This window comes from Oratosquilla oratoria, chromosome 21 (assembly GCF_046742065.1).
Source record: "Oratosquilla oratoria isolate Oo_2021 chromosome 21, ASM4674206v1, whole genome shotgun sequence".
Taxonomy (NCBI): Eukaryota; Metazoa; Arthropoda; class Malacostraca; order Stomatopoda; family Squillidae; genus Oratosquilla; species Oratosquilla oratoria.
Window position 1 is genome coordinate 45609944 of NC_134797.1, and position 14764 is coordinate 45624707.

Genomic DNA, 14764 nt, shown 5'->3' on the forward strand with positions numbered 1-14764 from the left:
GTTGCTAAATGTGAAGGAGGATAGGGAGGGAAAGATAGCTGCAGTGGGAAATACGAAGAAAATGAGAGTGATGAGTGAGGAGAATGGAGGAGAAATAAGGAAGGATGAGGTGAAGGCAGTTGTTAAGATGATGAAAGCAGGTAAGGCACCTGGTCTGGATGGATGCCATGCAGAATGTCTGATAAAGGGAGGTACAGTGATGGTGGACTGGCTGGTGAGGTTATTTAATGTTTGCTGGAGAGAGGGTAGAGTGCCGGAGGACTGGAGGAGTGCCTGTATAGTTCCTCTTTACAAGGGAAAAGGGGACAAGTGTGAATGTAGTAGTTTCAGAGGGATTAGTTTGTTAAATGTAGTTGGGAAGGCTTATGGGAGGATCTTGATTGAGAGGAACAGGAGTAATTGGTGAGGAACAGTGTGGATTTAGGACAGGTAGAGGTTGTGTAGATCAGATCTTTGTGGTAAGACAGATATGTGAGAAAGCTATAGGAAAGGGGAAGGATGTTTTTTGGGCTTTTATGGATCTGGAAAAGGCTTATGATAGGGTAGACAGAAAGGCACTATGGAAGGTTATGCAGATATACGGGATAGGAGGAAAGCTTCTGGGAGCTATCAAGAGTTTTTATGAGAGTAGTAGAGCTTGTGTCAGGATTGGAAATGGAGAGAGTGAGTGGTTCGAGGTAAAGGTGGGACTTCGTCAAGGATGCGTTATGTCACCCTGGCTGTTCAACTTATACATGGATGGGGTGGTGTGAGAGGTAAATGCAAGGGTAGTGGGCAAGGGATTGGAGATGGTTAAAGAAAATGGAGAAAAGTGGGAGGTGAGCCAGCTGTTGTTTGTGGACGACACTGCACTTGTGGCAGGATCAGAGGAGGGATTGAGGAAGTTGGTGGCAGAGTTTGGGAGAGTATGTGATAGAAGAAAGCTAAAGCTAAATGTGGGTAAAAGTAAGGTGATGAGATGTACAAGGGGTGAAAGTGGTAGTAGACTGGAAGTGAGCATTAAGGGAGAGCGACTGGAGGAAGTGGATAGTTTTAGATACTTGGGTGCAAATGTGGCAGGAAAAGGTGGAGTGAAGGTGGAGGTAGAATGTAGATTGAGAGAAGCGAGTAAATGCCTTGGTGGATTAAAGAGTGTAATGAGGAATGGACATTTGGGAATGGATGCTAAGAGGAGACTGTATGAAGGAGTGATTGTGCCAACAGCACTGTATGGGGCAGAAACATGGAACATAAGAGAAGAAGAGAGGAGGAGTTTGAATGTGTTTGAGATGAGGTGTCTGAGAAGTATGATGGGGGCTACTAGGGTAGATAGAGTGAGAAATGAGGAGGTGAGGAGGAGAACAGGGGTGGAAAAGGAGCTGGGAGATAGGGTTGATGAAAGAATATTAGGATGGTTTGGACACATGGAAAGAATGAGTGAAGAAAGACTAGTAAAAGAGGTATGGAAGGCAGATGTGGAGGGAGTGAACATGAGGGGACGTCCTAGGATGAGGTGGATGGATGGGGTGAAGGGGGCTTTGGGGAAGAGGGGAATGTCTGTTGAGGAAGGACAGGAGAGGACAGAAGACAGGGGTGAATGGAGAATGGTTGTATATGGATGATGTTGTGATTGCATGAGGTGGAATGGGCGGGGGGATGGGGGGTGAGGTAGTATGTGTGAGCAAAATTTGACGCAACCCGAAGGGATTTCTCCCCGTCCTCTCCTTTTATGCAATGGGGGGACGGAGAGGGGGGATCGCCGATTTAATGAAGCGGCCTTGCTGTGGATGTGCTGTGTCTTGTGACACTGCTTCTGACCCAGGGCAGTGGACAAGGTGCAGGGATGACCCGTCATTCAGGAGGTGCTAAGATAAGAGGGAGGGTGGAGGGGTGTGGAGTGTATTCAGGGATGGAATGGGTGGAAATTATTTTATGCCTTTCCCTTTTTGGCTACCTCCCTTGTAAGGGGGAAAAAGCCTTGGTATATGTATGTATGTATTTCTATTCCAGGTAAAAAAGAGTCTTCTGAGTCGCTTATCTGACTCTTTAGATGCCCGGAAAGCAGCTTATCCAGATAGTGAAGAATTTTTCCAGAAAGAAAGAGACTGGGTTGCTAAATATCGCCCAGCAGTTGTTGAATCAAGAGAGGCCTTTAACAAAATAATCTATGCTGAGTTACGTAAGTTATGTGTGGCTTTTGTGCATATGTTTAATGCATGTGTGGTCTGTTACTTTTTATTTTAGCATTTATGTAATCATTAGATCACCACATTGTAATAGATTTATACAGGTGTGAGTGGAGAGTATTTACCTAATTGAAGTATACAGGAAAGGAACACTTGTTGGGTTCCATTTCCTAATCTCCACTTTATCATACCTAGCCTCAAATTCATGTACAGTTCCAACTTAATCTGTATCCTTGATTTCCAATTATCATATTTAGATTTTAATTCAGAGCAATTGTGAATGAAATGACGCAGCCCAAAAGAATTTCTTCTTGTCTGCTCTGTAATTTCTTGAGTGGATTGGTGGGGGGGTTGCTGTTTGAATCTAGTCTGTCAAAGTGCTGCTCGAGTCTCTAAGGTATTGACTGCATAAAACTTGTACAGTCCATTCCCCATATGGCAGGGTTGAGTAGGGGTGGGGGAGGTCATCAAGATGAAACCCCTTTGTGTCATAAAGGGTTATCCCTCACCTGAATAGAATTGCATGGTAGTTGCCATGATAAATGTAGATATAAAATCAAATTAATGGTGCATGAAAATGAGCTAGCAGGTAAGAAAGAATTTGTTTATGCCCTATACTTTTTTATTTGTCTAAACTATTTTGTACCATCTCTTCATTTTACTTAGTGTGCACCTTGTTTTATTCCAGGCATTGTCCACCAGCTTGAAGAAATCAGCACTGCCCTGAAGTTAAGCAGTTGTCCATCTGACCAAGTACACCATAAACGGTTCAACATGGTGAATTACCTGTTTGCAGACTTTGTTGATACAATAAAGGTAAGGACAGAATATAAATGCTTAGTTTGGCAGAGTGGAGGTAGTTTTTACCTTGTTTTCTTGAAAAGGATTACTAAATACATCCTAGTGAATGATAATATATAAATATTGTTACAAACTTTTTGAAAATTTGCAAAACACCATGAACCTCTTACCAAGGATAAAATTGAATTCAGAAGATGAAAACCTATACTATATACTCTAATAGGTGGGAGTGGTTTCTATGCCTTTTTCTTTTTGGCTACCCCCTGTGTAAGGGGGAAAAAGCCTTTGGTATATGTATGTATATACTATATTGGCTATCAGCTGACTGCTGTTCCATCACTGCTTTCACTATGCCTCTCCAGACAGGCCTAACTTCATCCTTTTTCCTCCAGTCTTGCAGGTTGGGATCAATTCATACTGCATCACTCTCCACTCCATCACTCCATCAATATGTTGTTCTTCCTACTGGGTGCTTACACGTCCTTCTCTTCCTTCCATTGCCATCTTCGGCAATCTGGTTTACTCCATCCTGGCACAATGACTGGCCCACCTTGCTCTTCTTCCACATAAAATGTATTGCAGTAGTTGCTACCCTATCTCTTCTCTAATTTCTCTATTGCATTTTCTCCTCCATTCGCCAGTCTCTTTGTTGTACACTGGCCCCAAGAGTCTTCTAAGAATGTAGATTTCAGAGACTTCCAGCCTTATTTTTTATTGTTCTGTTAAGGTCCAGGTCTCACACCCATATAACACAGTTGGTCTGATTACTGTGTTATAAGTTCTAAGTCTTGTCTTCTCACTAACTTTTCTGCTCATCGTGATGAAGGAGAGTGCATGGTAATATCTATTTCCTGCTGCAATCCTTTAATTTATTTCCATGTCCTCCTGCAATCCTTTCATTTATTTCCTCACCTGGGGTATTGGCTGCATGTTATTGTGGGATTAAAACCTGCTAAGTAGTATGCAGCTGATACTTTAGGGTCTATATGGGGTGCCCCTATAGACCAGAGCCACACATCATTTTGTCTGTGGTAGAGGAAATCTTTATTCATAGAGAAATTATTATACTGCATTACACTGCAACTGCCCCTCCATTATGCTGCCCCTCGACTCTTGTTATCGTCTTATACCATTTCTCTGAATATTCATTTTCTCATTTCACCAAATCCTGTGGTGGGGGAAAAGAATACTGCCACCAAGTATTTACACTTGAGTCATATAAGGCAACAAAAACTGGACAGGGATAGAACTATGCCTCCTTCTCCCTGTAGCCCCAAAGGGACATTCCTAAAATAAAGTAAAGGCTTAAGAGGGGCTGGGAGGAGTTTTTTAACCAGTACCTTAAGGTTTGGGTCTTTTAATGTGCATGGATGAGGTACAGATGAGAGTAAAAGGGAAGAGATAGGCAGTATGTTTGTGAGAAGAAAGATGGATGTGTTGGCATGAGTGAAACTAAGTTGAAAGAGTGGGGATGATTTTGAGTTTGGGAGTGTAGTTGGGAGGATCTTGGGAGTGAGGAGAAGATGAGGGAGAGAAGGGATGGCTATACTAGTAAGTAAAGAGATAGGTGAGCACGTGGTGGAGTGGAAGGAGGTTTCTTCAAGGTTAGTGTGGATGAAGGTAAAACTGGGAAGGGAGATGTGGGTTTTTAAGTGCATATGGGCCTGGTAGTGAGAAGAGTGGAGAGGAAAAGGAGGCATTTTGGATAGATTTAAATGAGTGCATAGAGGGATTAAGGAGAAATATCAATGTAGTGATATTGGGAAACCTTAATGCTAGGGTAGGAAATGAACCAATAGACTGAGTGGTTGAGAAGTGTGGAGTTCCAGGAAAAAATTATAGTGGAGAGTTGATGGTGTAGATGTGTATAAAAAGAGAGTTGATGATAGCAAATACAGTATTTAAGAAGAAAGTCAAGCATAAGTACACATGGGAGAGGGTGGTGGATGGAAGGGTTGTAGATACAACATTAATGTATATAGTGATAACCAGGAGAATAGTAGGAAGAGTTAAGGATGTACATGTTCTAAGGGGAGAGAGTGGGGGAATATCAGATAATTTTTTGGCGGAAGGTAAGTTGAGAGTGGAGGATAGATGGAGAAAGAGGAAAAGGACAGAAGGTAGGAAGGTGCTTAAAGTGAACTGCTTAAATGAGAAAGAAAAGGAGGAATATAAGAAAAAGCTGAGAGAAGAGTGGAAGTGAAGGAGAGAACAGAGCTAGGAGTGGAGTATTGGGGACATTTCAAGGAGGGAGTCAAAAGGTGTGCAAAGATGGTGTGTGGAACAAGGAGGATGGGAGGAAATAGAAGGAAGGGTAGTGAGTGGTGGGATGAGGAAGCAAAGAAGATTGTAGAAGAGAAGAAGCAAGCATTCACAGATTGGTTACAAAATAAGACCAGAGAATCATATGAGAGGTACAAAGAAAAAAGAAGAGAAGTAAAGCATAAGATAAAGGAGGCAAAGAGGAGAGCAGATGTGAAATGGGGTAAGAGTATGACAGAAAATTTTGAAAGTAATAAAAAGATGTTTTGGAAAGAAATTAAGAGAGGAAAAGGAAGCAAATCAAGTAGAGAAGAAAAGGTAAAAGGTGTAGATGGAGAGATGATAATGAAAGAGATGGCAGTAAGAGGAAGATGGGCAGAGTATTTTAGGGAGTTGCTAAATGATGAGTAAGGAGAAATAAGGAAATGTGAGGTGAAGGCAGCTGTTAAGATGATGAGAGCAGGTAAGGCACCTGAGTTGGATGGATGTCATGCAGAATGTCTAATAAAAGGAGGTACAGTGATGGTGGACTGGCTGGTGAGGTTATTTAATGTTTAAGAGAGGGTAGAGTGCCGAAGGACTGGAGGAATGCCTGTATAATTCCACTTAACAAGGAAAAAAGGGACAATTGTGATAGTAGTAGTTTCAAAGGGAGTTTGTTAAGTGTAGTTGGGAAGGGTTATGGGAGGGTTTTGATTGAGAGGGTGAGGAGAGGAACAGAGGGAGTAATTGGTGAGGAACAGTGTGGGTTTAGGACAGGTAGTGGTTGCGTGGATCAGATATGTGAGAAAGCTTTAAGGAAAGGTAAGGATGTTTTTTGGGCTTTTATGGATTTGGAAAAGGCTTAAGACAGGAAGGCACTATGTGAGGTATTGGAGATGTATGGGATAGGAGGGAAAGCTGTCAAAAGCAGTCAAGAGTTTTTATGAGAGTAGTAGAGCTTGTGTTCGAATCAGAAATGGAGAGAGTGAGTGATTTGAGGTCAAGATGGAACTTTGCCAGGGATGTGTCATGTCGCCTTGGCTGTTCAATTTATACATGGATGGGGTGGTGCAAGAGGTAAATGCAAGGGTAATAGGGCGTGGATTGGAGATGGTTAAAGAAAATGGAGAAAAGTGGAAGATAAGCCAGTCGTTGTTTGCTGACGACACTGCACTTGTAGCAGGATCAGGGGAGGGATTGAGTAAGTATTGGGTAAAATAGGGAATTGGGAAAGAGGGGAATGTCTGTTGAGGAAGGATGGGAGAAGACAGAAGATAGGGGTGAATGGAGAATGGTTGTGTATGGATGATGCTGTGATGCATGAGAGGGAGTGGGTGGGGGATGGGGAGTGAGGAAGTATGTTTGAAAAATAAATTGACACAGCTTGAAGGGATTTCTTCCTGTCTTCTCCATTTCTGTATGAGGGGACAGAGAGGGGAGGTCACCAATTTAATGAAGTGGCCTAGCTGTGGATGTGCTGTGTCTTGTGACACTGCTTCTGACCCAGGGCAGTGGGCAAGATGCAGAGATGACCCCACATTCAGGAGGAGCCAAGATAAGGGGGTGGATAGGAGTGGAGTATATGGGATGAAATGGATGGGAGCGGATTTTATACTATGTTTTTGGCTACCTCCCTTGTAAGGAGGAAAAAGCTTTTGGTATATATATCTATGTACGACTCCTAGGTATTTGAATCTGTCAGTGTATTGTATGTTTAGGTTTTTGACTTGTTCAACACCTCCATTGCCACCTTCTCTCCTCATTTTCATAATTGTTGTTTTTCTTCTTATTACATATGAATCTGATCTGCTCTACTTTTTCCTAGAATAGTGAGAGCAAATTGTTTCTTTTTTTCCTTATTCTCCACTATCATTACTACATCATCTGCATAGGCCAATAATCCAATGTTCCTTGGTTACTATATTTCATATATACTGTATATATAATATATATATATATATTTTTTTTTTTGGGGGGGAGGGGGGTTGGAAGTATAGTGTTCTATTCTTGTAATGTCCAACACTTCTTTTCTTATTTAAAGACATTCAGAAGAGCTTGTTCTTTCTCTTCCAGAACCACGTTGATGATAGTGCAAATAAAGATGACTCAAGCTTAGGATTTATGTTGACCTTGTGGAGTCATTATATTGAATCTGAAGAAACTATGCTTCTAGGAAGGACGTGTTTAATGGTAGACTATCAGCAATGTAACAGAGCACTCGACAAAGCCAAACCCAATCGCAAAGAAGTGGTAAGTAAACAAGTCCATGTTTTACTAAAGTATTTAGCACTTTTTCTTCTGGTATGGGAGAATACAAAATCAATATACAAACGACTTGATCCTCTTTATGAGGGTGGTGGCCGAGTCAAAACCTACTTTTCCCCCCAACTCGTTGTGGGAGAAAATTACAAAAAGAAGGATCGCTAGTACCCTTGTACTGTCCAATTATCTTTTACCCTACAAAGAGGAACATGGTGTTGGTATTCTTGTCCTCCACCACAAGGTGTAGGAGTGAAATGAAAATGTAGGATCATAGTAGTGGTAAAGGAGAAATTCAAGGAGAGTAGCAGAAAGGAGGGATAGAAGTTAAAAGTAGTTATTCTTCTTGTTTCGAGTAGTAGTCTCTAATCATGAAGATGCTGAGTGACTGGTCCGTAGGGGTGTCACAGAAGCCCCGTAAATTCTGACCAAGTAATTATGTTTATGTAGTGGGATCCATGACTAGGCCAGGTATATATGTCTGTTGAGCAAGGAAGAGAGAAGGCAGTGGTGAATGGAGGATAGTTGTTATGGATGATATTTTGACGCAGCCCAAAGGGATTACGCCCCGTCTTCTCTATTTTCCGCATGAGGAGACAAGGTGGGGGTCGCCATATAAGTGAAGCAACCTTGCCGTGGATGTGCTGTGTCTTGCGGCATTGCTTCAGACCCAGGCAAAGGGCAGGAGACAGGGATGACCCTTCATCCACAAGGATCTAAAGTGAGAGGGAAATAATGTGTGATGAATGGGAGTGTGTGTGTGTGCACCCTGGCTGGCTACCTCGCTAATTAGGGGGAAAAGACCCTTGTTGCATAGATAGATGTATAGAAAAAGAAGAACAGAAAATGCTATGTGACTTGCACCATTATCCTGATTGCCTCCAGGTAAGTTTGTTTATAGAATACGTCTGGGTATTGTTTTTGTGGCTTATATGCAAGAGGAGCAACAAAGAATGTTTTAATTTATATTTACCATAATGGACAATGTTCCGAGTGGTCTCGGATCAATTTCAGACAGCTCCCACTGTCACTGTGATATGAAATTTCTAAGAAAAGTGTATTTAAGTGATTGTGTGCTCATGTGCATGTGTATTTACCTAAGGTGATGTACAAAAAATGGGTGAAATGAAATGGGTGGGAATGGATTTATGCCTTTTGACTGTGGTTACCTCCTTGTAATGGGGAAAAAGCCCTTGGTAAATCTATGATATACAGTAAGTCCTTGTTATACGGTACATATACATTCCTGAAAACCTCACTGCAAATTGAAATTACTGTATATCAAAACCCATTATAACATGTGATAATAGGATATGTGTTCCAGCACGTCGAAAGTCACCCCTACAGACATGAAAATACATGAAAATAGGTATATAAGAAAATGTAAAGTACTGCACAAAAGAAATAAACAGAAAATGTTTTTATTTACCTTTCACTCACCACATATTCTATCAGATGATGTCCTCTCAAGGCTAAGGGACAGTAGGGATCTCAGCCCTTACTCATCTTTTGCTGAGTGGGCAGATGAAGATAAGGGTGAGGCAGGAGGCTGAAAACATACCTTTTCCCTGCTCTTTCCTCTTCAAAATATCTAATTTTACCTCCAATGTCAGACTACTCCTCTTTTGCTTTGCCTTTTCAACTCCAGCACTGTCTGCAGAACGTTTTGTGGCCATTTTTCTGTGACATCCTTTTCGTGTTTTCTCTTTTCTTCTCTGCGCACTTGTACATATTTATTTCTATAATCAGTATATATATTCCATTTTTTGGGTTTTTTGTTTTCCTCCATTTTGCCCAAAGCTTTATCCTTTTTATCTTTTAACTCTCTACATATTTTGTTGTACCAACATTTTCACATATCCTTTTTCTTGTTTTTGTCTTGGAACATACTTTTCCACTCCTTCATTATAAATTGTTGTCAAAATTTTCCATTTCTCTTCTACTGTTGTTTCCTCTTTGTATATCCTTTCCCAGTCTGCTTTTTGAAAAAAAAAAAAAAAATCTCATTTTATAAAAAAAAAAAAATTCCATACATCATTCTTCCATTTCTATATTGTTAATTTTTTGTGATGTATTTTTCTTCATTTAGTTCCAGTTCTACTAATATGTGGTCGCTTTTAGTGGTGTCTTATATTCAATCTTGTCCACTATTTCAGGTTCTGATGTGATTATTAGGTCTAGTCTCGATGGCTCTTCCTCATTTCTATACCTAGTATTCTCTTGTATCCATTGTGTCATTGTATGTTCTATAATCATATCAAGTAGTACATTTCCCCATAGGTCATCTCCACCCTTCATTGTCATTTCTTCCCAGCAGATTTCTTTACAATTAAAGTCACCCATTATAATTATTCTTCCTCCATCATCCATTATCTTATTTAGTGTTATCTTTGTGTCTTCTAACATATTCTTGTGTTCTCTCTCTTCCCATGAAGCCATTTTAGGAGGCACATAATTTACCACAAACTTCCTGCTCTTCTTGTCCCTGTCCTCTATTTCCATCATGATCATTTCCACTCTATTCTTTCCATATGTAACATTCCTCACATTTATATCCTTCTTAGTCAGGAACATAACTCCACCACCTTGTTTTACTTCTCTGTTTCTAATCCAATAATTATATGCACCATGTCCTGCACTGGGTGGTAATGAACCTTTTAATATTGTCTCCACAATTCCCATTATATCAGGTTCCTTTTCCATCAGGTAATCATTCAGTTCATTCAAGCCTGTTATTAACCCATCTATATTTGTGAAGGACACTTAATTTTCTGTTACCTCCATCGTGTTTTCTGTTTCCCTTCCGTTTTTCTCTGCTATGAACCATTTCCTCACTTTCCACTACTCTCCAATAGAATTTCTCTTTGACTCTGTTCTGTTCTCGTTTTTTCCCTATCTTCAATTCTTTTTGTTTTCTCTTCCTCTCTTTTCTCTTTATTCATTTCTCTTTTTATCCATACCTGTTTGTACCAATCACTTTCTGCTAGTTATCCTGTTTTTGAGAAGACATTCTTTGCTTTCGTTTGTGACCTGAATTTAACCTTAATTGGTCTGGTCTTGTCTACATTGTATTTCCCTATTCTATACATTTCTTCAATTTCTTTCCCTATTTCCTGTTCACCTTCTTGAAATATTCTTAGTACCTTGTTCACTCTTTGTTTCTCCTCTCCAACTCTTGTAGTCCTATTTGAGTTACGTTTCTCTTCTATTCCTAACATAATTATACATTTATTTTTACCTGCTAAGTCTCTTACTATATTCTCCTTCTCTCTCATCACTTTAATAACTGTGTCCTTAGTGTATTCCTTCATCTGTTGTTTCACTATATCTCTAAATTCAATTTTGCTATTTTCCTGAACCTTTTTCCAACCACTTACCTCTTTTTATATGGACTCTTTATTCTCTTTATTCTTCTTCTTTAATTCCTCATTCTCATCCTTTACTTCTTTTAACTGTCTTTTTAATTCTTCTATTTCTATAGCTTTTGGTTCTTCCTCTTTAGTTCTTCCAATTTATCAACTTTATGTGTAATCAGTGCAAGTTGGCTGAACCTAACCTCCCACTGTACATTCATTTTTGCTAGTTTTTCCTCTAGACTTGCTAATCGGGGGAGGTTGTCATCTCCTCCCTCATTAAATCCATGGAAATAATTATCTTCACCTTCCATTGCGCTGCTCTTATCTATATTTCTAATTTTTACATTTTTACTAATCTCTTCGACTTCACCTCTGTCGTCTGCGCATCTCTTGTTGACATTCCTTCTGACTTCCGGGGCCCGTTCGTCCCCTTCCTCATTTCCTTCCATTTTCCTCAGTAATCCCTCCCCTTCTCCTTTTTCTTCACCTTCCCACTACACCACGAGCTTTCCCCTTTCCTACTAATACAACACAGGTACTCCCTCGTCGTTGAGATCCACGAAAATTGTATTTTTTTCTGGAGTTCCAATATTCGCTGTCACTTCGACTGTCGTGTGTGTAATTTCACACCATTACCCATAGATTGGGCCATATTTGAGACCTGAGCGCTCATCTGGGAGGGTAATTGCTATCGATCACGAGTCCAACACGTGGGTTAAAACCGTGATTAATCTCTCTCACACACACACACACACACACTTTCAACGAACGGACGGCTTGACGAACGCTCTGAAGAAAAGTGCAGATTGTGGATACCAACGCAAAGAGAAGTGCCTTTTTGTATTTGCAGGGGGGGGGGGAAATTGCTCGTGAGGCAGTAGGTAAGTAGGAAAAGAGGAGAAGGGGAGGGATTGCTGGGGAAATGGAAGGAAATGAGGATGTGGAGGACTTGGCCCAGGCAGACGGGCGTAAGGTCAACATGAAACGACCACCGGATGACGAAATGGCAAATAAAAATGTAAAGATTAGAAGTATAGAGAGGAGAAATACAGTAGAAAGTGACGAGAATATGTTCCAGGGATTTAAAGAGGGTGGGGGGGACACAACCCCCCCCCGACTGATAAGACTAGAGGAGAGAGTTGATAAGGTGATCGAGGACTTGGAACGTAAGTTAGGTAAGGTAGACTCCATCTTCCAGAGAATTGAAAGATTGGAACAACTAGAGAAGGCTAACAGAAACTTAACTGAAGAAGTAGAGGACCTAAAAAGACAGTTAGGAAATGTAAAGGAGGAGAATGAGAAATTGAAGAAGAATAGTAATGAAAACAGTGAGAAAATAGCTACAGAAGCTAAAAATTGGAGAATAACTCAAGAAGGGAATAAGGTTTCATTCACTGACATAGTCAAACAGCAATTGAAAGAACATAATGAAGACTCAGTTATTAAAGTGATGAGACAAAAGGAGAATATAGTAAGAGAATTAGCGGACAAAAAGAAATGTATAATTATATTAGGAATGGAAGAGAAACATAACCCAGATAGAACCGCAAGAATCAAGGAGGAAAATGAAAGGGTAAGCAGTTTATTAAAATTAGTCCAGGAAGATGAACCAGAAATTATAAAGGAAATTGAGGAAAAATTCAGACTCGGAAAATATAGTACAGATAAGACCAGACCAATTAAGATTAAATTCAGGTCACAAACAACGGCAGAGAAAATTCTATCCAAGACAGGGAAACTAGCAACAAATGATCAATATAAAAAGGTATGGATAAAAAGAGAAATGAATAAGGAGGAAAGAGAGGCAGAAAAGCAGAAAAGAATTGAAGCTAAGGCAAAAAACGAGGAAAGAACGGAGTCAGAGAAAGAGAGATTCTATTGGAGAGTAGTGAACATGAAAATAAAGCAGTTCGACATACTAAAGAAAAACATAAGGGAAACAGAGAACACAATGGAAGTGGCAGAAAACTAAGAGTGTCTTACACAAATATAGATGGATTGATAACAGGATTGAATGAACTGAATGATTATTTGAAAGAAAAAGAACCGGACATAATGGGAATTGTAGAAACAAAATTAAAAGGCCCACTACCACCCAACAGTGTAGGACATGATACATACAATTATTGGATTAGAAACAGAGAGAAAAAACAAGGGGGTGGAGTTATGTTCCTGACAAAGAAGGATATAAACGTGAAAGGTGTCATATATGGAAAGAATACAGTAGAGATGATTATGATAGAAGTGGAAGACCGAGATAAGAAGAGCAGAAAATTTGTGATCAATTATGTGCCTCCGAAAACAGCCTCATGGGAGGAGAGTGAACATAAAAGTATGTTAGAGGACACAAAGATAGCATTAACTAAAATAATGGAAGACGGAGGAAGAATAGTTATGATGGGCGACTTTAATTGCAAAGAAATCTGCTGGGAAGAAATGACAGTAAAGAGTGGTGATGACTCATGGGGAAATGCTCTACTTGAGATGATTACTGACCATTCAATGACACAATGGATACAAGAGAACACTAGGTATAGAAATGAAGAAGAACCATCGAGGCTAGACTTAATAATTACATCTGAACCTAGAATAGTGGACAAGATTGAATATAAAACACCAATAGGTAAAAGTGACCACATATTGATTGAACTGGAACTTAATGAAGAAAAATATATGAAAAGAAATGAACAATATAGAAAAGGAAGAATGATGTATGAAAAAACAAACTTTGATAAAATAAGAGAATTCTTCCAACAAGAAAACTGGGAAGAAATATACAAAGAAGAAACATCAGTGGAAGAGAAATGGAATATTTTGACAAAAATTTACAAAGAAGGAGTGGAAAAGTATGTCCCAAGACAAAAACAAGAAAAAGAATATGTAAAATGCTGGTACAACAAAAGTTGTAGGGAGTTAAAAGACAAAAGAGACAAAGCCTGGACCGGATGGAAAAAAGACAGAAGACCTGAAAAATGGAAAATATATACTGGTTATAGAAATGAATATGTACAAAAGTGCAGAGAGGAAAAAAGAAAATATGAAAAAGATGTTATAGAAAAGTGTAAAGATCAACCAAAACTATTCTACAGATTTGTAAACAATAAACTGAAAAACAAACAAGACTTGGAGAAATTAAGACAAGGAGGAGTTGAATACACTGAGGAAATGGAAATGGCAGAAATTATGAACAAACATTTTAAATCAGTGTTTACAAGGGAAAATATACAACCTGAAGAGATTGAGTGGAAGGAAAAAGTCCCCCCTATGGAAGAAATAGAAGTAACGAAGAATGAAATATTGACACACTTGGGTAATTTTGATGTCAGAAAATCGCATGGGCCAGATGAAATAGCAAACTGGATTCTGAAAGAATGTAGGAATGAACTGGCAGACAAAATACATAGCATAATAAGCAGTTCCTTAAAAGAAGGAAAAGTTCCAGAAGATTGGAAAAAAGCAAATATAGTACCTATATATAAAGGAGGAAATAAAGAAGAACCTACCAACTATAGACCAGTCTCTCTAACAAGTACAATAGCAAAAATATGTGAAAGAATTATCAAAAGTAGATGGGTAAAATACTTGGAAAAAAACAACGTACTAAATCCAAGGCAATTTGGATTCAGACAAGGACGATCATGCGTCACCAATTTAATATGTTTCTATTCAAGACTAATAGATATAATACAAGAAAGAGATGGATGGGCTGATTGTGCATTTCTAGACCTAAAAAAAGCTTTTGACAAAGTACCACATAAGAAGTTGCTTAAGAAATTAGAATATGAAGGAGGAATACAAGGTAAATTGCTAAATTGGATGGAAGACTTTTTGCAAGAAAGAAAAATGAGAGTAGTGATAAGAGATCAGCACTCAAAATGGAATGAAGTAATAAGCGGTGTCCCGCAGGGAACAGTTCTGGCCCCAATAATGTTTGCTATA

The 14764-nt window shown here is 39.4% G+C and overlaps 1 protein-coding gene across 1 annotated transcript in view; it reads left to right on the plus strand.

The window, feature by feature from the left end:
* LOC143037148 (sorting nexin-32-like) overlaps positions 1-14764 on the plus strand; it is a 44227-nt gene that overhangs the window by 13404 nt on the left and 16059 nt on the right. Inside the window, exons 6-8 of the mRNA XM_076205266.1 lie at positions 1990-2158; positions 2854-2981; positions 7284-7460. Coding sequence (XP_076061381.1) covers positions 1990-2158; positions 2854-2981; positions 7284-7460 — 474 coding nt within the window. The remainder of the gene's footprint in view (positions 1-1989; positions 2159-2853; positions 2982-7283; positions 7461-14764) is intronic.